The sequence below is a fragment of the Ovis canadensis genome, chromosome 2 (assembly GCF_042477335.2).
Source record: "Ovis canadensis isolate MfBH-ARS-UI-01 breed Bighorn chromosome 2, ARS-UI_OviCan_v2, whole genome shotgun sequence".
Lineage (NCBI taxonomy): Eukaryota > Metazoa > Chordata > Mammalia > Artiodactyla > Bovidae > Ovis > Ovis canadensis.
The window spans coordinates 73,587,349-73,612,257 of NC_091246.1; the positions used below are offsets into that span (position 1 = coordinate 73,587,349).

The 24,909-nt window shown below is 42.1% G+C and overlaps 2 protein-coding genes across 15 annotated transcripts in view; one reads left to right on the forward strand and one right to left on the reverse strand.

Moving 5' to 3' along the window:
* AK3 (adenylate kinase 3) overlaps positions 1-24,909 on the reverse strand; it is a 467,912-nt gene that overhangs the window by 102,515 nt on the left and 340,488 nt on the right. The window lies entirely within an intron of this gene.
* Positions 1-24,909, forward strand: part of RCL1 (RNA terminal phosphate cyclase like 1) — a 64,001-nt gene that overhangs the window by 29,844 nt on the left and 9,248 nt on the right. For 4 of the 14 annotated variants that reach the window (XM_069576491.1, XM_069576494.1, XM_069576493.1 and 1 more), the window contains exons 5-8: positions 248-372; positions 14,055-14,180; positions 18,108-18,264; positions 22,083-22,186. In XM_069576491.1, coding sequence (XP_069432592.1) covers positions 248-372; positions 14,055-14,180; positions 18,108-18,264; positions 22,083-22,186 — 512 coding nt within the window. Of the gene's footprint in view, positions 1-247; positions 1,465-4,443; positions 6,469-7,533; positions 7,563-8,248; positions 12,669-13,537; positions 13,575-14,018; positions 14,181-18,107; positions 18,265-22,082; positions 22,187-24,909 lie in introns of those variants that run through there. The other 10 variants (XM_069576503.1, XM_069576500.1, XM_069576505.1 and 7 more) reach the window with 10 other exon arrangements.

Here is a 24,909-nt window from a genome sequence, read left to right on the forward strand (position 1 = left end):
TTTTTTTTTTTTTTAATTTTATTTTTTTTTTACTACTGCTTTTTCTGACACACCACATAGTCCCCTTGCTCAGCACGTGCCCCTGTGGAGCTAACATTAGGTGCTGTCGATCTTAAAGAGATGGACAAGTTGGGTTCGAAAGCCTTCTGCATTCTAATATTGGTTTTCATTCTTGGTGTACACCAGCCTGGCTGGGTGTCATCCACTCTATTGAATCCTGACCTCTTCTTTTTCACTATGCCTGCAGGTTGTACGACGGGGAATGCCTCCTGGAGGAGGAGGTGAAGTGTTTTTTTCATGTCCTGTGAGGAAGATCCTGAAGCCTATTCAACTCATAGATCCAGGAAAGATCAAACGTATCAGAGGAATGGCGTATCCTTTGCATTCGCTTCAGATATCTTACTTTTTTTTCCTTTGCCTCAGTGAGATAAGAATGACTCGTAACAGTTTACTTCTTCCCAGGGTTATTTACATTTCAGACAACAGTTCAGTCATTCAGTTGTGTCTGACTCTGCGACCCCATGGGTTATAGTCCGCCAGGCCTCCCTGTCACCAACTCCTGGAGCTTACTCAAACTCATGTCCCTCAAGTCACTGATGACATCCAACTATCTCATCCTCTGTTGTCCTCTTCTCCTCTTGCCTTTAATCTTTCCCAGCATCAGGGTCTTTTCAAATGAGTCAGTTCTTCGCATCAGGTGGCCAAAGTATTGGAGTTTCAGCTTTAGCATCAGTTCTTCCAGTGAATATCCAGGACTGATTTCCTTGGACTGGTTGTATCTCCTTGATGTCCAAGGGACTCTCAAGAGCCTCCTCCAACACCACAGTTCAAAAGCATCAATTCTTCGGTGCTCAGCTTTCTTTATAGTCCAACTCTCACATCCATACATGACTACTGGAAAAAACCATAGCTTTGACTAGATGGACCTTTGTCCGCAAAGTAATGTCTCTGCTTTTTAATATGCTGTCTAGATTGGTCATAGCTTTCCTTACAAGGAGCAAGCGTATTTTAATTTCATGGCTGCAGTCACCATCTGCAGTGATTTTGGAGCCCAAGAAAGTGAAGTCTGTCACTGTTTTCATTGTTTCCCCATCTGTTTGCCATGAAGTGATGGGACCAGATGCCATGATCTTCATTTTTTAAATGTTGAGTTTGAAACCAGCTATTTCACTCTCTTCTTTCACTTTCATCAAGAGGCTTTTTAGTTCCTCTTCACTTTCTGCCATAAGGGTGTTACCATCTGCATATCTGAGGTTATTGATATTTCTCCCTGCAGCCTTGGTTCCAGCTTGTGTTTCATCCAGCCTGGCATTTTGCATGATATACTCTGCATATAACTTAAATAGGCAGGGTGACGATATATAGCCTTGACATACTCCTTTCCCAATTTGGAACCAGTCTGTTGTTCCATGTCCAGTTCTAACTGTTCCTTCTTGACCTGCATACAGATTTCTCAGGAGGCAGGTAAGGTGGTCTGGTATTCCCAGCTCTTTAAGAATTTTCTGCAGTTTGTTGTGTTTTACACAGTCAGAGTCTTTGGCATAATCAATAGAGGAGAAGTAGATATTTTTCTGGAATTCTCTTGCTTTTTCTGTGATTCAGCGGATGTTGGCAATTTGACCTCTGGTTTCTCTGCCTTTTATAAATCCAGCTTGAACATTTGGAAGTTCTCAGTTCATGTACTCTTGAAGCCTGGCTTGGAGAATTTTGAGTATTACTTCACTAGTATGTGAGATGAGTACAGTTGTGTGGTAGTTTGAACATTCTTTGGCATTGCCCTTCTTTGGGATTGGAATGAAAACTAACGTTTTTCCAGTTCTGTGGCCACTGCTGAGTTTCCATATTTGCTGGCATATCGAATGCAGCTTTAACAGCATCTTTTAGGATTTGGAATAGCTCAACAGGAATACTGTCACCTCCACTAGCTTTGTTTGTAGTGATGCTTCCGAAGGCCCACTTGGCTTCACATTCCAGACAACAGTCTTGGAAAAATCTTAACAGTGAACTTGTAATTACTGGCTGAGATAGGGTATTTTATTATCTGCCTCATCATAAACTAGATTGACTGATTGATTCATTTATTTTCTTCGGTTAAAACTTAAGCAAACAGTTTCACTGTCTCTGACACTCTCTTGAGGGCTTTGATATGGGGGCTACCAATGCACTGTAGTCCCTGCTTCAGAAGAGCTCATCATCTGGTGAAGAAAATGAATGTACAGATACATAATTCTGCTATAATGTATAAAGTAGTGTAGATGATGTTCAGTGGGTTGGAGGAACTAAGAGTAGAGTGGCATATTTGTCTGAAAGATGTGAGAGAGCTGAGTAATAATGAACAATATCTACCATTTAGTAATTGCTTATTCTGAACTATGATAATTTATATACTTAATTTATTTTTTATTTTTTTTAATTTTTATTTTTACTTTATTTTACTTTACAATACTGTATTGGTTTTGCCATACATTGACATGACTCCACCACGGGTATTTTTATTTTTTAAACTATTGAGATGTGGTTGGCATACAAAAAACTGTATATATTTAATGTGTACAAGTTGAGGAATTTGGAGATATATATATATATACCTGTGAAACCATCAACCCAATCAGTGCCATAAACATTTCTATCACCTCCAAAAGTTTCTTTTCATCTTCTTTATTATTTTAATTTTTTGTGATAAGAATACTTTTAACATAAGATTTGCCCTCTTAGCAAATTTTAAGTATGCAATATAGGCATTACAGTGTATAGTAAGTGTCTAGGAGAAGGAAATGGCAACCCACTCCATTGTTCTTGCCTGGAGAATCCCAGGGACGGGGGAGCCTGGTGGGCTGCCGTCTATGGGGTCGCACAGAGTTGGACATGACTGAAGTGACTTAGCAGCAGCAGCAGGACTTATTTAGATTCCTCATATAAATGGGATCATGTAGTATTTGTTCTTATGTATCTGGTTTATTTCACATAGCATAATATCCTCCAGGTTCACCCATGTTGCCACAAATGATAACATTTCCTTTTTTGAGGATGAATAACAGTATTGCATCCATATACCACATTTTCTTTATCCATTTGTCTGTTGGTAGACATTTAGGTTGCTTTTATACCTTGGCTATTGTAAATAATGCTGAAAAGAATATAGGAATGTATTTCTTTGAGATCCTAATGTAAGTTTCTTTAGATATATATCCAGAAGTGGGATTGCTGGATCAGATGGCAGTTCTATTTTTAATTTCTCGAGGAATCACCATGCTGTTTTCCATAGCAGCTCCACCAGTGCATGTTCCCACCAGCAGTGTGCAAGGACTCCCTTTTCTGCATACGCTCACCAACACTTCTTACTTGTTTATTTTTTGATAATCACTATCCAAATGGGGTGAGGTGATAGCTCAGTGTAGTTTTAATTTGTAGTTCCTTGGTGATTAGTGATTATTGAGTGCCTTTCCATGTTTTAGTTTGTCATTTGTATGTCCTTTTGGGAGAAGTGTCTGTTCAAGCCCTTTGCCCATTTTTAAGTAGAGTTGTTTGTTTGTTCATTTTGCTACTAAACTGTAAGATAAGGTGTCCTATATCTTTTGAGTGTTAATCATGTATATGAATTTCAGACATTTTCTCTCATTACATAGGTTGCCTTTTCACTTTGTTGTTTATTTTGCCTCCTTCCCCCGCCCCCGCCCCCCCGCCCTTTTTGGTATTCAAGAAATCATTGCTGAAGCTAAAAGTCTTCCTCACTGTTTTCTTCTCAGAGTTTTATAGTTTCAACTCTTACATTTGTCTTTAATTCATTTTGAGTTTATTTTTGTACCTGGTGTGAAATAAGAATCCTGTTTCATTCTCTTGCATATAGGTATTGTTTTCCCAACAGTGTTTATTGAAGAGGATATCCTTTCCCCACTGTATATTCTTGGCAACCTAGTTGAAGGTCAAGTGGCTAGATATGTATAGGTTTATTTCTGGGCTTTCTGTTCTGTTGTCTCTTTTTTTTTTCTTTTTTTTATGTTAGTACTATACCATTTTAATTTCGGTAGCTTTGTAACATATTTTGGTATCAGGACCTGTGATGCCTTCAGCTTTGTTCTGCTTGCTCAGAATTCTTTGGCTATTTGGAGTCCTTGTGGTTTCATATAAATCTTAGGTTTATTTTTTCCTATTTTTATTAAAAATAAATGTGAGATTTTGATAGTGATTACCTTGAATCTGCAGATTGCTTTGGAAAGTATGGACATTTTAACAATATTAATTTTTCCAGTCTGTGAACATGGACTGTCTTTTCCTTTAAAGTCTTTTAAAATGTCTTTTATCAGTGTTTTGTAGTTTTTAGTGTGTAGGTCTTTCACTTCCTTGTTGAAGTTTATTTCTAAGAATTTAGGTTGTTTTAAATGCTATTGTAAATAGGATTGTTTCTTTGATTCTTTTTTGCAAGTAGTTTGTTGTTTGTGTATAGAAACTCAACTGATTTTTGTATGGTGATTTTGTGTCATTCCACTATATCGAATTCATTTATTCTAACAGTGTTTTTTTTTTTGATGCTATTCTTTAGGATTTCTACATATAAGATCGTCTTCTGCAAAAAGAGATAATTTTACTTTTTCCGTTCCAATTTGAATGCATTTTCTTTTTCTTACTTAATTACTCTGGGTAGGACTTCTAGTACTATGCTGAATAGAAATGTCAAGAGTGGGTATCTTTGCTTTGTTCTGAATTTTATAGGAAAAGCTTTCAGTTTTTCACCATTAAAGATAATGTTAGCTTTGGGCTTTTCATATATGGCCTTTATTGTGTTGAGGTAAGTTGCTTCCATGCTTAATTTGTTGAGAGGGTTTTGTTTTTTTTTTATATCATGAAAGAGTGTTTTTTGTCAAATGCTTTTTCTGCAGCTATTGAGACAATGATGTGATTCTTATTCGTCATTCTGTTAATGTGATGTATCACATTGTTTGATTTGCATATGTTGAACCATTCTTGCATCTCAGGGATAAATACAACTGTGTCATGTTATGTGACCCTTTTAATGTGCTGTCGAACTCTGTTAATTTTTTTGAGTTTTTTTGCATCCGTGTTTGTCAGATATATTGGCCTGTAGTTTTCTTGTATTGTCGTTGGCTTTGGTGACCCTAATCTCATAAAGTGAGTTTGGAAGTGTTTCCTCTTAGATCTTTTTTAGAAGTTTAAGCATTGGTATTAATTCTTCTTTGAATGTTTGGTAGAATTCACCATTACTGGTTTAATCTTTTTACATGTAACTGATCTGTTCAAGCTCTCTGTTCTTGATTCAGACTTGAAAGTTTTTAGGTGTATAGGAGTTTATTTCTTCTAAGTTGTCCAGTTTATTGACATATAGTCGTTTATAATAGTCCCTCATGATGTTTTCCAATTTCTGTGGCATCAGTTGTAATGTTTCCTTTCATTTCTGATTTTCCTTACTTGAGTCTTATCTTTTCTTAGTCTAGCTAAAGGTTTGTCAGTTTTTATCTTTTCAAAAAATCAACTATTTCATTAATTTTTTTCTATTGTTTTTCTGTTTTATTTATGTCTAATCTGCCAACTTTGAATTTGGTTTCTTTTTCTAGCGTAGTTAGGCTGTTTGAGATCTTCCTTTCATAGAAAGAATGTTAGCACTTATCAGGCGGCCCTAAGGCAGAGGAATAGGATAGGGAGACCACTTTCTCCCCCACAAATTCATCAAAAGAACATTTGAACGCTGAGTAAATTCCACAAAACAACTTCTGAATGCTGGCAGCGGACATCAGGCGCCCAGGAAAGCACTTATCAGTGTAAAATTTCTTAGTACTCCTTTTGGTGCATTCGTAAATCTTGGTACCTTCTGTTTTCATTTTCATTTGTCTCTTGTTGGATCTTCCTTTATCCATTCAGCCACTCTATGTATTTTGATTGTGGAGTTTAATATATTTATATTTTATATACTTTATTCTTAACCTCAAAGTGAGTCTGAATTCACTTCCATCCTATTTTATGGATGTAGAAACTGAGGCTTCAAACGCTTAAGGAATTTACTCCCATATAACATTGTTAGTAATGGTAGAGCTGGGATTTGAACCCTGTCTCTGTGGCCCATGCCTTTAACCTCTGCTTTTTCCTATAGAGAGGACAGGGCATTTGGACTGAGCCTGAAGAATATAGGCTTGTAAAGCGGGACAAAGAAGGAGGAGTGCTGCGGATGGAAATGTGGGCCTGTGTGGAGGGAACAGTGCCCAGCCATTCTGGGGAGCGGCAGGCAATGTGGTGTGGCCTGAATGCAGGTCACTCAAGGATGTCTGGTAGTGGAAGATGGGACAAAAAGTGAGAGCAGAAGCCTGTGAAGACTGGAGGCTGTGCTGAGGAATTGACCGTCATTCAGAATCAGTAATTTTCTTTTGGAGAAAGAATTTAGAATTTGCACATTAACCAAATAACTCCAGTGGTACAGAAAGAACTTTTGGCTGTTTTTGGCTCATTGTAGAAATGTTGGTAGGTATGAGTTGGAAAACAAAACAAAACAAAAGCACCTCTTCAGTGCACTCACTTAGAGGCAGAGATAGTAGGGAATTATCATGCCCTAAAGAGAGCTGGTGAGGGTTGTAGCTTGGGGACAGGTGAGGGCTGCTAGTTTATGGAGGTCTCTTAGAGGCAGGATAGATAGGATGCAGTGATCACCTGGGTCTGTGCTAGAGGAATAGGGAGTCCTTGAGTATGATTTTGATGCTTCTCACTTATACCCCTGAATAGACATATTTGTTCAGATAGAAGCTGCAAATGTTTGGGGTGGGTTGTGGCCATGTGGTTGGCAGTGAAAATAAGTTTAGTTTTATTCATGTTGGGTTTTATGATTCCAGGTAAGTACATGGATAAGTCCAGAAAGGACTTAGAAGCTGGGAATGTAGAACTTCCTAGGAGATGTAGAACTCAGGGACAAGGAAAGCTAGAAATGGATGGCTGTGGCATCAGCCACCATGTAGAAGGCAAAGAGAAGAGGGTGGGACCCTGAAAGGTCACTAAGATTTGAAAGCAGAAAGCAAAGTTCTTCCAGGAAGGGAGACTAGGGAAAATCAGAGTTGAATGGGGAATAAAGAAATCAGTGATACTTCATTAAAAATAAATACATTAAAACTAGACTGAGATGCCATCTCTCTCTAGTTAGATTGGTAAAGAAACTAAAGCTTGACATCATATTCTGATGAAAAGTTGGTAAGAAGGTGAGACAATGTAACTACTATGATTAAGAATTTGACAGTATCTAGTAAAATTCCCAGACATCAAGGAAGCTGTCAAAGGCTACTAAAGTCATGTCAAAAGGATACAGAAGCCAACTTGAGGTGGCTCCTACTAGCCAAAGATGGGACAGTCTAACTACCAATAAAAATAACTACAGACCGATTGATTACACATTAAATAAGGTTACATCCACAAATTTATTATGATACTTAAAAAAAACCCTGTATTGATCATCCTTGGAAATCGACCCATTCTTTTGAAAATCAGTAATAAAAGTCAATCATTTATTCTGCTTTTCCTATACAAACTGATAAAGGGAAGTTGATGAGGGAAAGTCTGTATGTATCAAGGTATTGACTCTTTGTTTATGAATAAATTGCAAATGGTTTTTTTCTTAAAAAAAGAGAAAAGAAAATGTAGCTTATTAGAAGCCAAGTCAGTGCCTTAAAGGGCCCAGAGGAGTGAGCATTAGGCCAAGCTGAGGGATTCACAGGAGGCTGCTGCTGATAACCTGGAGGGCTCTTTCCAGCGGGTGTTGGAGTCAGAGGCCAGATAACCAGTTCTGGGCTGCAGAGTGATGGGGGGAAATGGTGGCAAGCAGAAGCTACTCTTTCAAGAACTTTGACAGGAAAGAGAATGGAAAGAAAGAAATGGTGATAACTTGAGAAAATAATTGAGGACATCCCCTCTTTTTAACAAAAAGATTGATGATTTGAGTATTTTTGTAGGTTAAGTAGATTTATACATGAGAGAGGGAGACTGACAAAGCAAGGTAACAGGTGATTAAAGCTAAAGCACAGGTGCTAGAGTCAGACAGATGTGGGTTCTAATTTTGGCTTTGCCATTCACCGATGTTGGGATTTTGGCCCCAAACTTTGGTTGACACATTTATCACTGGGCCCCGTTTATGACTGCTGTGTGGGGCTGTTGGTGCTATGCTGTGCTGTGCTCAGCCTTGTCTGACTCTTTGTGACCCCATTAGTCTGCCAGGCTCTAATGAAGTTTAAATGGAGTAATAGATGTATAGTATGAGACACTGGACTGGTATAAGTAAGTATTTGGTAAATGGTGGCTGCTCTTGTTTTTATTGTTATTATTTAAGAGGAGATGGATTGAAAATGCAGGCGTATGGTAAGAATGGCTCTAGATGGAGCATTTTGATGATGATTGGAAAGCGGTAAGAGGCATTTTCAATTTTTACTGAGTTAGGATGGGTTCCAGGGTGAGAGGACTGGCAGGGGTGTGATAAGGGAATGTGACAAGGGCAGCGAAGATGTGGGCCACTTAGGCATTGTGAGGGGTATGTCCAGTGGGGCATAGTAACTCGGGATAAGAAAAAGGCTGTGGGACTGCAGTAAGGGCTCAGCTGAAGTGAGCTGTTTTCATGGTGCTAGCTGTGTGGTGTATGGCTAGTCTAGCAGCAATTGGCAGCCTAGAAGGAGGAGTGGAGGAGGCAGGGGGCCGTCTTCATGCAGGACTGGGTGTGGATCGACCAGGTGAGTGAGATGTGCAGAAGGGTGGATTACAGGGCGTATTGGTGAGCGTGTCATTGGAGCGATGGCTGGTGCACTCCTTACGCTAGCCTGGAGAAAGCACGTGGTCATGGGGTTGGAAACCGTCACAGTTTTTTTTTTTTTCCTTCACAGTTTTAATGGAAATAGATGTATGTGTTGTGTAGAAGAACTTGACATTGTGTTTAGGGAGTTGTATTTCAGGGTTTCAGATGTTAAGAGTGGTAGAATTCAAGATCATGGTAAGGGCAAGTGTTGGAGGTGGGGGGCCAGATGGGGTTGGATGATGGCTTTCCTGGTGGGGATTTGATATGAGTAGAAAGGATGTGTCTTCTAGGGGTGATAGGGGCTTAAAGTCAAGTTTTGTATTTTTCAAGAGGCTTTGGGGTGGTCTTACTTGGAGGAAAGGAACTGTGGAGTGGATTGCCTTTTCAGAGGCCTTGACTAGATTGCATGGTGAGTAGTGAAGGCGCAATGTAGGGTGGATTGCAGAGCCACAGGACAGAGAGAGCTGTTGCTGAGATAAAAGATCAAACTTGGGGTGCTGCCTGAAGTTCTTTTTAGGAATCATCAAGAACAGAGGAACTTGTAATAAAGCTTCCCTGGATTAATGTCTGTTCTCTTCAGGACTGTCCTTGGGCCCAACCATGGGCCAAGACTTGTGTGTGTAGGGGGGAAAATGGCTGGTGGAGGAGAAATGGTACCTTTCCCAGGGAACCCCCAGGTTGATGGATGCTTACGTTGACGTCTAAAGGTGATGGTCGACTCTCATATCCTCCGACTCTTAGGAGATAGAAACAGGTTATAGAGGAATGGAAATGTGATGCAAGTGTGTGCTAAGTTGCTTCAGTTCTGTCCGTCTCCTTGCAACCCTGTGGACTACAGCCAGTCAGGCTCCTCTGTCCATAGCATTCTCCAGGTAAGAATCCTGGAGTGGACTGCCATTTCCTCCTCACAGGGGATCTACCTGACCCAGGGATTGAACTTATGTTTCCTGCATTGGCAAATAGGTTCTTTACCACAGGTACCACCTGGGAAGCCTGGTGATGCTGGTAGGTGGGTTTTCTTTTTAAAAACCAGAGATACCTGTTTTGCTTGATGCACGTTAGTTACTTATGTGCATGTTTAGTCATTTAGTCGTGTCCGACTTTGCGACCCCATGGGTCGTAGCCTGCCAGGCTCCTCTGTCCATGGGATTCTCCAGGCAAGAATATTGGAGTGGGTTGCCATTCCCTTCATCAGGGGATCTTCCCAACCCAGAGATTGAACTGGGGTCTCCTACATTGCTGGCGGATACTTTCCTGCCTGAGCCACCAGGGAAGCCCCCCTAGTTACTAATAGCTCGACCTCATTCTCCTTAACATTGAGTTTCACTGTGTACAAATTCCAAGTTAAACCCTGTTGATGGCCATTGGGATGTCTTCTGTTCTTCACTGTTGCCAAAAATGTTGTGGTTAATGGCCTTGTACACAGAGTCCTACACACTTTCAGAACTATTTCAGTTTGTTTTTTCTATTTAGAGGTTTGTTTCTTCAGTGCTGTGTCATGGCAGTGAACTCTGCTTGGAGTCCATCCTCGCTAGTTTGGAAATGTGATTTCCAGGGTGTGCTCTCTTTGTTTACCACAGTCCTGTGGTAACAACATGGGTTGCATGGAGGCTGTCACACTGGGGTCTCACATGTACTCTCTACCAGGTGTACAAAAGCCTCGTAAGTTTTTTGATGCCTTTGATGAAGATGCCAGGAAACAGGGAAAGCTCTGGGATTGTACAGGGTTTTACATAAAAGCTGAAGCAGCTGTTGTACTCTAGGCATGTGGGATGTAACCTTGTTCCTCCTCTGCTTTTTTCTGGTGTTCTTCGAACATTCCCTGTGTAGGCTCTGAGCCAGAAGGATGCTGGTGAGGTCCCAGGCGGTTCCTCTTCCTTGAGGCTGGGGATAGGACACCTGTGCCTTCCCCCATTTAGCCCTAACTCTAGTCCTACCTCTAAACTCCCCATGAAAGTCAACACAGCACCCTTGCCCAGATCCCTGTCTGCAAACCAGACATTCCAGCTGCTGGTCTGCAAAGCTGCCCGTTTCACAGATACCCCAAAGGAATGTGGGTTTGAATTGAGATCACTTTTCTTGGCCAGCTTTGGAGCCTGGGAAAAAAGAGCTGCTTTTGGAAAAAGCTTTAGCAGGGGTTTGTTACTTGCAAGGCTGAGGTTGGAGGTTATATTCCCTGTAGGAGGGCTCGAGCTGGGAGAAGTAGCCCCATTCTCTTGTGTGGTTCCTCTACCCCCATCTCTGCAGAGTGCGTCTCTCTGACTGACTGGCCAGGGCCTGGGGGGGAGCTGGTGGCATTCCTGCCAGCAGCTGTGACTGGACAGTGCGGTTGCCGTTTACTTACTGCCACCCACTCTCATTCTCCCCACTGCCTGAGAGAGAAAGAAACACTGTCTTTCAGTTTTGTGATGCCGTCCCAGTAGTTCATGATTGGATGTATAAGAGTCAAGAGAAGAAGCTGGGGTGGAGGCAAGAGAGGGGCGTGAGGTGGAGTTTGTTGGACGATCTGGTTTCCTTTCTCTTAATTGTAGGGAGAGTACTGAGAGAGTGAATCTCTTTCTTTGTGTTCACATGTACCCTCCCTCCTTAGCCTTCTCTGACTTGTAACACCAGGGAGGGTGAAGGGTAGGAGTTCCATATGCCCTGTAGCCATGAACTTATCTTTCATGGATATGAGTTCTTAGTATGGTACTCATAAAAGGCCCCTGAAATCGTCTGCAAAATTGTGTGTTCACGTGTTTCTTGAGACAGGGTTCATGGCTTTTACCAGATTCTCAGAGAGGTCTCTTACTCCTGAGAGGAAAGAACCTCTGCTTTGGGGTTTGGACCTTGGACTACCAGTAGGAAAAGCAGTAGTTGACATTCACTGGGCTCCGACTACACACAAGGCATGGCTGAGCACCTGACATGCATTGTTTCAATTGAGCTTCCAGACCTTGTGAAGGAGAGTATTATGATTATTATTTTTGTAACAGTGAGGATGCGGAGGCACCAGGTTTTCAAGTAGCAATAATCACACCTTGGATAAAACTCTTTAGCTATGATACCACCACTGTGCAAGGCTGGAAGCACCAGGAATAGCACACTGGTTCCAGAATGATGCAGTTTGCAGGAGCTGGGACTTAACACAGATAGTCCGATTCTAGAACTCTTAGCCAGTCTTGGTAGGACCTCCATAACAAGCTAGAGAGCTCCATAATGACTCTGGGATGCAGCCAGCTTTAAAGTTCCTTTCCTTCATTACTCCAGTGCCTGAATTCTAGTATACGCTTCCATTGGCCCTGATTAGCACTTTTACCTACTGAGTTTCCACATCCCTGGAGGGATCCGGGAAGAAGGTTGCCTTTGGAAAGTCGCATCTGTTTAATTTTAAATCTTGGTTCTGTTGTCCTCAGTGAGAGCCCTGAAGCAGAAACCCATGGCCTTACCTCAAGGTTACTATGAGCATAAAATAAGATGATCATGTACCTGAAATAACTTTGAAAGCCACGAGCACCATGGGATTATATATCAGAATAGTGACATCTGTTATTTTCCTGCAGAATGTGGGGACTTCAGGCCTCAGAGGGACAACACCCTCCTGGTCCAAAGGGTATGAGACCTGGGACTGTTTGTCGAAGCTGCCTGTGGTCAAAAGTACGTCCTGGACAGAGGAGGTGGTGATGTAACTGGGCTGTGTGTGTGTGTGTGTGTGTGTATTGAAAAATCCCTCTTTACTCTTTCCTCATTTTGGGTTTGTCCTTTGAGTCAAGTCAAATATTTATCGAGTATTTCTGAGTACAAAAGTAGTGTATGAGAGACTTGTGAGGGATACAGAGGTAGAGCCCCTTTCGTTATGAAGCGTGCAGTGTTATCGGAGAGCAAGGACGGCCTGAGTGTATATGAAGGGAGATGTGTGGTAAGTTCAAGTGCAGACCACAGTTGGGGCATCCTGGTTGATTTCAGGAGAGAGGGGAAACTCCAGGTTGGAAGAATGGAGGCAGGTAGATCAGGCTGAGGGATTTGGACACTTCGGTTCATGAAGCTGGGGATGGTGGTGTTGGGTTGGGGATGAACCAAGCAGGCTAGGGGTCTGATTTCAAGATCTAGGAGGGCCTGGAGTTACTGGGAGCTTCTCCCTCACACGTGGGAGCTGGATCTTTTGGTAAATGTCCAGCATGGGTCAGAAAGGGGAGCTTGATGCCAGTCAGGTTCTTTGCTTTTTGTTTCTACAGCTCAAATGAAAATTAAATGTGTTATTGACAGTAATTTTTGAACAGTTGGGCTGGGCTGAGGAGACCACACACCTGGTTTTTCCTGAGGAACTTTGTGCCTGGGGTTTGGATCAGAGTAACGGGAAGATTGTGTGTTGTTACTTCTTTGTTTCTTTAGCCCCTCGTTCCACACGCACAGCCAGCCCCTAACCATACATCGGACATTGGAAGTGCTTAGTACATACTTATTTTTTATTTGGTTGGTTGATTTGGGGAGAACCAGTCTCTGTAATAAAGTTTAATTTGAGGCAGTAGTTTCCAGTTCCTCAAGCAGCACCTTTTTAATTTGAGTTGATTTGAGTTGCCAATATCTTTCCTGTCTGAGGCTGTCCTGTTGTAAAAGTGCTAATTATCACTATTTGGACCATTAGGTAGCAGTTGCAAGGAGCCTGTATCATCCATAAATAGCATTGTCGGCACTTAAATAATTGAAAATAGGCTCTTAAGTTAAAAACCTGTTTAGACCTATATAGATATGTTCTTTTACTAATGTTTTTTCTGCTTCTTTTGTCAGCATACCATGGGGTGGATTGGATCACCCAGGGGCCCAGGTCAGTCCCAGTGGGGTATCTGTCCTGATCTTAGTTCTAATAGAAAGACTTAACGGATAACAGCAGTGGGGATGTTCAGAGAATACTTCAAAGGGAGTCTGGCTCATGCCATACAGGGGGCAATTGCCTTTATTTGTTCCAGAATTGAGGTGAACCATTTCTAGGGGAGAGGGAATGGGTAGGCAATCTAGAGCAGGGTTGGCAGCTTTTATTTTATACTTTCCAAGTGTCTATATTGTTTGGATGTTTTTCATCAAGGACTTTTTATAACAATACAAAAATTATATAATAATAAAAATAATAATGTAAAAATTGAGTTGTGACACTACAAAGTTAAGTAATTAAATACAGGTGGAGAATAGAATGAAATTAGAAGCATCATTTTGTTATGGCAGTACTACAAATATTTGCTAGCTTTATGACTGACTTTTCTCTGTTGTGAAGTCCAAGCAGAATGACACCCTTAACTCCGAGCTGCAGGTATTCAGTACGTGTATCACCTCAGATGGCAAACCGGATTGTGGATTCTGCAAGGAGCATCCTCAACAAGTTTTTACCTGATATCTATATTTACACAGACCACATGAAAGGCATCAACTCTGGGAAGTAAGTGTCTGTGCATTTGGGGAGCCTAATTCTGCAGCCTCCCTAAGCATTTTTCATCCTCCTGGTCTCTGATTGAAGCTTAAGCTGCCAGCTCTGAGGTTGGGCAGCCAGAGGAAGAATGATTCACATTTTTTTTCCTTCTGACTTACTGCCATTGTCACCACCAAGTATATTCTGAGCACCTATCACATGGAAAGCATCACCGTGCCCAGTGCTGGGTGATGAGGGTTTGAAATACCAGCCTCAGGGAATTAAAACCCAGCTATTAATAAAAGTGCCTCCAGCTTTAAATCCCATCTGCACTCTGTTCCCACTAAAAAGTAAAGTAAACAAAGTTCTCCCATCCTGAGTAAATAACAATTTAGGGAAAAAAATCCTTTGTTGGTCTAAGTGCCAGTCGGCGTCTCTCTCCATCAAGGGGAACGACACCCTTGGAGCCAGAGAAACTTGTTATTGCAGATTTTAATTTGGTTTAGTTAGAGCCTTTGTGGAAAACCTCACATTAGAACATAAAAAGTTAATAATGATGATCTATGTAATGAAAATATCTGTTTTAGGCTTTTGTTATATATTTAGAAACCACTAATTTTTTATTATGAAAATGTTAAGCGTACAGAAAAGTTGGAAGGATAATACAGTGTACATTTGTATATTTTTCTTACTTGTAGGTAGAGATTATTTGGCCAAATTTGCTTTCCTTGTATGTGAGTTTTCTCTGTTTTTGTTGAGCCATTTTAGTGTGAATGACAGTACCTTTACACCCTGGACCTGAACTTTTCAGGTTGTGTCTTATAAAAGTAAGAACATTAGAGACTGACAATTGTGAGATAAGAAATCAGTTTTTTTCCTAAGTTGTACCACAACTCATCCTTTCATAGTCCTTCCTCTGAGCTTTCTTTAACCTCAGGAAAAGAAGGAAAGAGAGGGAAAAGAAGGCGGCGAGTGTGTTATGGGATCTCTGACCTTCATGAGGCCTAACTAAAAGATAAAGGAGATTTCACAAATGCAGTGGTGGCTCTTTGTCCAGAGCAACAGAGGAGGTGGTGTCAGAGCTTAGAGTTGGGAAAGGATTTGTGTGCGAAGCTGGCTGTTTCCTTGGGAATTGGAAAGGTCAGTGATGGTCCCAAACTTTTGGTGTATTGCTCAAATACCATTGGTGGTGTCCTCATTCCTAACATGTGAGTGATAATGCCTACATCCCTAGGTTACTGTTACTGTAAAGATGAAAAGATCCCATATGTAAGCCCCTAATGCAATGCTGGGCACATAGTAGGTGCTGCAGAAATGGTAGCTGCTAATGCCGTTCTTGCTTTTTTCCTCCCTTCTTGGCTGCAGGTCTGGAATTATGTGTCAGCTGTTTTCTGGGGGGAGGGAATTACAAGGGATGGGGGAGGATAGGTGGTGCCAGCAGCTGTCTGAGTGGCCTGATCTCTGTAGTGCCTTGTCATCTGGCCTCTCACTCTACAAAGAAGCAGAGCAGACCAAAAGGCTGTGCTCCCAGCTAGAATGTGGCTTTTCATAATGCCGTCATTGACCAGCTGACCCTAGGGCTATGCAAGGCCCATACTTGCGAATAATGAGTAGGAAGCTCACATGTGTATGGAGATGTAGGCATAATATAGCCTTGTTTTACAGGTAAAATTTACCTATAAAACCAATGCACAATGTTAAATTTGCATTCTGCTTTCTAAATAACAAGTTATGATTGACGAACAGTGATCTTCCTTCTCCCTTGTGAAATTATAGTCATGAGTAGGTATTTTCCTTTTCTAATTCAGTGAAGTGTCCTTGTAAGTTAAGCTCGCTGAACTCTGGGAGTGAGAGTCCTATGTGGCCATGCCCTGGGACTTTGGGAGCCAGCAGTTCTTGGTGGCCTGTGTCAGTTCTTTGTCTGGTACACATTTGTCCAGCATGGTCCCATTTTGATTCCCAAAGTGACTTTTTGAAAAATCTAACCCTTTATCAATTAGAAAGTTTTGGAGCCCATTATCTATGAACTATACTAATGCCATCTTCAGTGAGGTCACTTGGTGATTAGCTGCTTTGTCAGCATAACTTGAAATAGGCCTGATAATATACATACCCCAAATTGGGGGGTGGGGGATGTCGGCATAACATGCATAGAGCATAATATGTTATCGTGTTGTTTTCTGTAAAACAAATACGATATCAAATGGAACAATCTTGATTAAATGTGAAGTTCATTGTAATAAGTACACATACCTCAAAAATTTCACACGGGTGGAAAAGTTTGGAAGTGCTTAGGAGCTACAAGTTAAGTGGGTTAGAGCGGTGATGGTGGCTTGTCTCCTGGCCCTTCCTCCCTCCGTTTTCTCCTTGTCATTTTGTGCCACTACCTCTGCTGATGAGCTGGGTGCCCCTGGTCAAGTGAGTCATAGGCATCTTGAGATTGTTCTTTAAATGTCCCATGATGATGCTGGGAAGTACAGTGTTAGATTGTTGAGTGTGACTCAAAGTGCCCTGGAACCTGTGTTCTCACTGCTCCCTCTTCCCTTGGCAGGTGTTATTAACCCTTGGCTGCATAGACAATCAAATTTTTTTTTTTTTAAAGAAATTAAGGACCAACCAGTATAGTTCCCCCTTGTTGTGAGCTCATATAGTACATTATTAATTTTACATGTAGTTTTTCTGAAACAAGTTATTTTGGCTAGTTTTGTGCTAGATGCATAGAAGGTGCTTCATGAACATGTATGTCGAATTGTGTTAAAGGAGGCAGGGCTGTATCGTGGTTGCATGTGGAGTGTACTGCTGGGAGCTGTATATAGCTAACCCTGGAACAACGCTTGGATTAGGAGTGCTGAACTTCCCTGTACTCGAAACCAACAGTCAGCTCTCCATCTTTGGTTCCTCTGTATCTGGGGTTCGTATTTAGTGAAAAAAGATCTGTGTCACTTGACCTGAGCAGTTCAAACCCGTGTTATCCAAGGATCAATTACATTTGTTTAAAAGGGACTGAGCAAGGTAGATGTGAGGGGTCACGTTTAGAAGTTTTGTGGGGAGATGCTTGTGTTTATTATTGTCAACTGATTTTGTTTTACATCAAACTGGTTGTCACTAAGCCTCACGAGAGCAGGGGCCTGTGTGTGCCCCAGTTCCTGGGTATGTGGAAACTTTCTCCTAAATGTTTTTTGTGTGCAGGAGTGCACAAGGCATTTGTGGTCCTGGACTGGTAAGGGTGTTAGGTTCTGGCTGCTGGTGGCCAAAACACCTGGGCAAGCATATGGTACTGGTTTCTGGATTATATTCATTGAATTCTGAGTTAGCGATGTCCCGTGGGGACAAAAACATAAAGGTGTACCTTCTCTAGGCCCTTTCTCCTTGGGTGGTCTTTGTCGCTACGGAGCAACAACTTGCTGTTTCTCAAGAAGAGCTGTAATCAGGTGCTCCCCAGGCTGCTTAAATTTCTGGGGCGGTTGAGTGAGGGCCAAGCAAGTGGAGAACTTGTGTGGTCTTTGGCTTCTGGAACACCTGTGTTTGAAGTGCATATCAGTCTCTTTCTGGCCATGTGGACTTGATGCTGGTTGCTTGATTTGTCCATTTCCTCAGTTCTAAGGTGGGATGGTAATATTTACTCTGCAGAGTCATGTCAAGCCCCTAGCTCAGAAACTGGCTGAGAGTAGAACTCAATATCTGGTAGCTGTTAGGGTGGCTGTACACGTGGAGTGTTACAAACTCTCACAGTGTACGGTGTCGGGGAAGGGAGGGCTGAAAGGGAAAGCAGTGGTTTTGCCATGTGTGTGCCCTCACTGAGTCATGTGTATTCCCAGTGTGAGCTGCTAGGAGCTCTAATAAGGCCTAATATAACCAGACAGAGTGCCATCAAAAGGATGTTTGTCTTCTCTTTTGACTGGTGAATGCAAACCCTGCTTCATACGCTACTCAGTGTCTGTGCCTTTGAATCTCCAGGTCTCCGGGCTTTGGGCTGTCCCTGGTTGCCGAGACCACCAATGGCACTTTTCTCAGTGCTGAGCTGGCTTCCAACCCCCAGGGCCAGGGCGCAGCGATGCTGCCTGAAGATCTCGGCAGGAACTGCGCCAGGCTGCTGCTTGAAGAGATCTACCGGGTATGTCCTCAGCTTCTGCAGGTCGGGGAGAGGAGCACCTGGAAGCAGTTCCCATGTTTCTTCATTAGCAACTTTCTTTCTCTTTTAAGGGCTTCAGTCAAGGAGTTAACCTCTTCCTACCCTTTAGACAGTTCAGCATTAACTAGCTTAGTGGGTTAGCTAACTAGTCAGTGACTGCGGAGCCTGGTGGGCTGCCATCTATGGGGTCGCACAGAGTTGGACACGACTGAAGTGACTTAGCAGCAGCAGCAGCAGTGAGCAGAGACTCAGCCCCATTGGTTTGATACAAACAGCAGGTAAGTTTTAACGATCGGGAGGGCAGAGAACTAGAACAGAGTCATGCACGAGGGAGGGGATAAAAAATGAAGCAGGTTAGGCAGCAACTGGCCAACTGAAGGGCACGCACTGCCCTGCCCAGAGCAGGGACCTTCTCTCAGCCCCCTAGTTGTTGCCACGGCATGGGTGAGGGCTCGTTCTTCTCAGATTTTTCAAGAGAAACTGGAAAGCTGGATTTGTATGTGACAGTTAATTCAGATAAAAAACAGCGTAATAGGCTCAACTTTGCACAGTGTTTGGGAGTGTTGACGACTGTCTAAGGAAGGCAGGCCTGTGTCAGAGCACAGTAGGGGCTTGGGAAGGTGAGACAAAGAAAAGGTGACAGGATGCTGAAGATAAGCCTGCACCGCTGGTCATTTTGCTTAGACATTCATCAACGCTCCTGTCTCTTTCCAGTGGACCTGGGGGAAGTGGATGTATCTCATTACAGAACAGCCCAGTGGGAGCCCACAGGCACAATGTGGGCTTTATATCTCCATAAATGGCAGATTATAAGCCTCAGGGTGAAAGCACAGTCTACCAGTCTGCAAGACAGAAAACATGCAGTCTGGATTAGGTTATTTTTTTTTTTCTTTACTCTAGTTAAATTCTACCTTAAGCCATTTAATTGTGGCTGGACTGCGTTTTTTTGTTTTAAATCATTAAGAAAACTTCTTTTGTATGGGTCTGTGATCTTTAATTGCTAAAAAGGATCAAGATGCTTCTTGTTTTTATAATAATTCTTTGTAAGTCTATGATGTGACATGGTTTAAATAAGTAATAAAAATCCATCTCCTTTGGTACCATTTATTTTTACCAAAGTTTAAATCCTCTGATCTAATTCTTCTTGTTCCATTTATGTCTCATTAGTTACCAAGCCCTCTTGATTCCATTCCAGACTTTCTGGAACTACCCTAGCCTATCCATCTCTCTGGCACCATCTGCTACCCTCTTCCCTTCCACACCAACCTCCTCTGATTAGACGTACTGGCTTTCCCTTCTTGCAGAGAGGAAATCTTTTCCACATTCTCTCCAACATCCTCTTCAGTCTAAGTCTCCCCGCCTAAAACAGTGATCTGATCTTGTTACTCCTGTGCTCAGAGACCTTCACCAGCTTCTCACTTTCCCAGGATAAAATCAAAGCCCTTGACCCAGTGAGAAAAGCCCTGCCTTAGCCTCCCTGCTCCGCCTTGTCCCTGCAGTTTCACATAGTTCTCCTCAGAGAGCACTCAGCCACTTTCAGGCTGGCCTTCTGGCTGTTCCTCACTGGCCCTGGGTCATATTTTCCCCCATCCTCTTGTTCTTCTTCCCTCTCCAAATCCTGCTCATCACTCCAGGGCCAGCTCAAATCCCCACCTCCACAAAGCCTCTCTCTGGTGCCGGGTGAATGACTACCCCTACCCCACCACCTTGGCAGTCCTGGTGCCCTCAACAGCATAGCTTCATCTTCACCTTGAACTGTTACTGGTTCCTACTCATATCTCATCTTTATAGTGAGACTGAAGCTACTTGGCATAAGGATTGTATCTTCTGCTTTTGGAGTGGCCCCACCACTCCGTCCATGGTGTCCTGTACACAGACCCTAATATATTTATTGCAGTGAAGTGTTGGTTCAGCACATAATAAAAATCAGTTGAGGGACTTCCCTAGAGGCCTAGTGGATAAGAATCTGCCTGCCAATGCAGGGGACACGGGTTCGATCCCTGGTCCAGGAAGAACCCACGTGCCTCGGAATAACTAAGCCCATGTGCCACAAGTACTGAGCCTGTGCTCTAGAAACTGTGCTCCTCAACAAGAGAAGCCACTCCAGTAAGAAGCCCTCACACCGCAAGGAAGAGAAGCCCCGGCTAGCTGCAACTACAGAAAGCCTGCACAAACAGCAGTGAAGACACAGTGCCGCCAAAAATAAATAAATTAGTAAAATAAATAAAAATCAGTTGAGAATGGCAGAATAGCACTATAGTGATAGGAAGCAGAGACTAAAGAGAACAGTTTTAATTTTATGAAACGAGTGAGTTCTGTAAAACAGAAATAAATAGTGTTGTTGGTCCATATATTCTCCATGGGGTCAGGTTTTCCATTTAGATGGAAATATATGTGCTATAACTCTTGTTCTAAAATTTGCTAAAGGAGATAAACTCAGATAAACTTTATCAACTCAGGTAGATTTAAGAAGAGCAGATTTTCATAAAGCCTGGCTGGAGGATCCACTTCCTGATTTTATTACTCCATTGTAGGAAGTCTTAATGGCAGAGAATGACTGTCTGCATCAGGGAATTGACTTACTTCCTACCCTGCACACACTGAAAAAGGAGAGAGATGTGCTCACATAAGCAGCAGTAGGCGACCGCCTAACCTGTTCAAAGTCTGGGAGATTCTAGCCTTGAACGATGATGTGTCATGGTGAAAAACTAGATTTCTTGTGATGTGTGCAAAATATGTTGATGCCATCCTGCTTTCACTATTTACAATGCAAGTTTAAATTGTTTTAGGAACAAGGGAAGTTGTCCAGTGGCTAAGACTCCATCCTCCCAACACGAGGGGCCCAGGTTCAATCCCTAGCAGAGAACTAGAGCCCATGAGCTGCAACTAAGGATCCCGCATGCTGCAGCTAAGGCCCAGTGCAGCCGAATAAACGAGTAAATAGAGCTATCGAACTGACTAAAGAAATTGCTTTAAATAGAGTTATCCCAGAAAGAATGATCTGAAGTAAAGACATTGTTTAACACACAAATGGAAACAGCAGGAATGCACACATCAAGTGTAAGGATGGCTAAAGTGGTTGAGAAATTCAAGAATGAAAAAAGAAAGGCAGCCAAAGCAGTTATACTTCAGGAGAAATTTTTGAAAAGAATTCTGTTCTGCTTCTTGATTTGAAGGAACAGGGAAAATGAAAGATAATGCATAAATAGTAAGAGTGGAGGGATTGGATTTGGGAGGTTCTCCAGTTCTAAGGCACACAGGAAGAGCTGAAGAGGGGAATCTAATACGACATGGCATGGAGTTTCTGAATGTAATTAAATAAGTGTTTCAGGTAAGACCTTGGAAAGGGAAGGGTCCTTTCATGTCAGATTAGCTGTGGTGTTCTCTGAAAGATATTAATGAGTAAAAATGTAATTCACTTAACCTGTGTTAATTACCTGTGCTTTGCCTATAAATGATTTTGCCTTTTTGCTTATATGTCCTGCTATGGGTTTAATTACGAAGGGAAAGTTTCATTTTTCCTTAGATATACCTCAGTGAACTTTAATGTCTATTGATTCTGATAGTCTCAACTCTTACAATTATTTTGATTAACTGTTAGTTTAACCCCCTACAGTTGTTAATATGAGGATAACTCTTTAAAAAACCCTTACTCAGTTTTATTATTGCTCGAACTTTGCAGCTTGCTCTTCTGTGTGTCTGCTCTGGGCATCTGTGTCTTTTTTTTCCTCCCTCTGTTTGATTGGTTTTCCATTATCTGATTGGTACAATATTAATCTTTAAAGTGTTTTTATTTACAGGGTGGATGCGTGGACTCGACCAACCAGAGCCTGGCTCTATTACTCATGACCCTTGGACAGCAGGATGTTTCCAAAGTCCTGCTCGGACCACTCTCTCCCTACACGTGAGTTGTTTTCTTTCAGCCTCCTTATGCTGTCCACTTCTGTTCCCTGATAGCTCAGTTCGTAAAGAATCTGCCTGCAATGTGGGAGACCCCAGTTCTATTCCTGGGTCAGGAAGATCCCCCTGGAGAAGGGATAGGCTACCCACTCCAGTTTCTTAGGCTTCCCTTGTGGCTCAGCTGGTAAAGAATCCGCCTGCAATGCGGGAGATCTGGATTCATTCCCTGGGTTGGGAAGATCCCCTGGAGAAGGGAAAGGCTACCTACTCCGGTATTCTGGTCTGGAGAATTCCATGGACAGTCGCAAAGAGTTGGACATGACTGAGCGACTTTCACTTCACTTCTGTCCTCCAGTTGCACAAAACCACGAACGTGTTATACTGAACACTGTCCTGTGGACACTTGATTGTACAAATCCATAAATGAGCTGGAGGTTGTCGTTTTCATCTAGTGTCTCAAGGATTCGGCCTTCTTTTCTTTCCTGCAGTTTCTTCCTGTCCATCTGTCACTCCCATGTCCTTAAAGCTGTGTGATAAGTATTTGACAGTTCTGTCTGTGCTTTAGACCTTATTTCCATTTTGGAGGTATACTATTATATATAGCTTGGGTGTTGTTGTTAATTTTTATTTTATTTATTTATTTAGTTTTTTGAAACAATGATAGACTTTATTTTTCTGGGCTCCAAAATCACTGCAGATGGTGACTGCAGTCATGAAATTATTATTATTATTTTTTTAATTTATTTATTTTAATTGGAGGTTAATTACTTTATAATATGGTATTGGTTTTGCCATACATCAACATTCCTCTTTTCTCTAGCTATAGGAAAAAGGACTGCCTTTTTGTTCAAAAGACAAAGTTCATAGTAATACCACTGGACTAGGAGGGAAATGCAGAAGTGAGTTTGAGGCCAAGGGGTTGTTATCAGAAGTTGACTGCTGGGTTATTAAAGTAGGAGATCCAAAAAGAGCAGATCCTCAGAAGGCTTGAATTCTAAGCAGCACAGTGAAAAAAAGCATTACTGAAAGTAAGTGAGGTTGCTGTGAACAGCCCCTCTGAGCACTGATATCTCTATACATGTGTCTGTGTACTTGAAGATCATTCTGTAGCCACCTATGGGTGGGTAGCTTGGGAGGAGTGGGCCTTGGGTGCAAGGGAATATTCAGGTAGATATGAGACTGAACTGTCCTTTTTCGGTTATCATGGTACCGATGCTGTATATCTGAAAGGTACAGTACTGTGATAACTGAAGAATGGTGGTGCCATCACATTGAGAAAGGGCGTGCACTGCAGAGGGGCTGGTGCACCACTGGACCATGGTGGTGTGGGCAGAGACCAGAAGATTCTTCTGGAGGCTTTTTTTTTTTTCCTGTAAGTTGATGGTGGAAGGCTCTCTGAAACAAGGAAATGGAAGAGAATACATTCTGTTAGCAGTGTGGAAAGACAGATAAGCAGGAAACTGGTGAGGACCACATTATCTCCTGATAACTTGTGTAAAGTAAATGTTTCACAGGACAGGAAATCTGAAATTGACTAATCCTAAATGACATGCTGACATGAGGCATCAACATTGCTGAGAGAGACTTTACAGTTAGCACAGCACCCTAAGTGCAGAGATTGGCTTTCCGGTGATGGTTTGCTGGAAGTGACTGGCAGCTGTGTGACCACCACAGCCCACTCCAGCTTCTTAGCCAGTCTCATCGCCGCTGCTTTCCCAGCCTTGGTTTCGGGGCCTGGCTGCTCACCCAGCCTGAGGCAGCGTCTAGAAATGTGTGTGGTCATGGGGCATGGGGTTTGGCAGAACATTATGTGAAAAATGGAATGTATATTTTTATTTTTCCTTGACACTTTTTTTTTCTCTCACTTTTAGAGTTTTATTTTTTTCAGTTTGCTACAGAGCCTTGTATAGTCTTTTTAAGTCAGCAAACTCTGTGGAGATGGTGAAGATGTGACTGGACATTTTTTAAAGTTCCTGTGTCCTTGACACACTCCCTCACTAAACATTAATTGCAGTGTCTTGTCTTCCAGAAACCTTGCCTAAAATTACACATCTCCTGGAAAACAAAGTAGTCTGCTCTGAATGGAGCTTTACAGAAGTGGGACAAATTGCAAAATTTTGTGTTTTGAGCCTTGGGGCTGGAGCTCGCAGGACATGTTCCTCTGGGTTACCCGCCTCCCAGGGCCTCCTGCAAGAGGAGTGGCCAGGGGCTTGGAAAGGGCAGCCTCTCATCTTTCAGTAAACTAGCATGAGGTGGTGGTGGGAGGGGGTGTTTTTTTGAAAACTCTTTCTATTTGGGGCCCTTCTTCCCTTAATCATCATGGAAAGCTCCAGAAGCCCAAAGTGATGCAGGGCAAAGGTGGAAAGAAATACATGAGCTGCAGGGCAGACAAAGTTATCATCACCTGTTTACATACAGGCATTATTTACATTATGTTAATGGTGAAAAGGATAGAATCCACTGTCAGGTAGATGGCTTGAGGGGACAGCTTATCCTAGTTGGATTCAGGAACTTTGGAGACCAAACTATCACACTTATTTTTATGTGAGGTTAAAATAGTAAAAATCTGCTTTCTATAACCTCAGATTTCTAAAGAAAATCAGAAGCAAGATCCTCCTTGGTTTAAAGAAATGTATTTCTTCTGGCAGTTTTCACATTTTTATTTGTATAAATAATTTTAAAAATGTATTTACAGAGCACTGGGATTAGGCAGGATAGTTTTTTTCT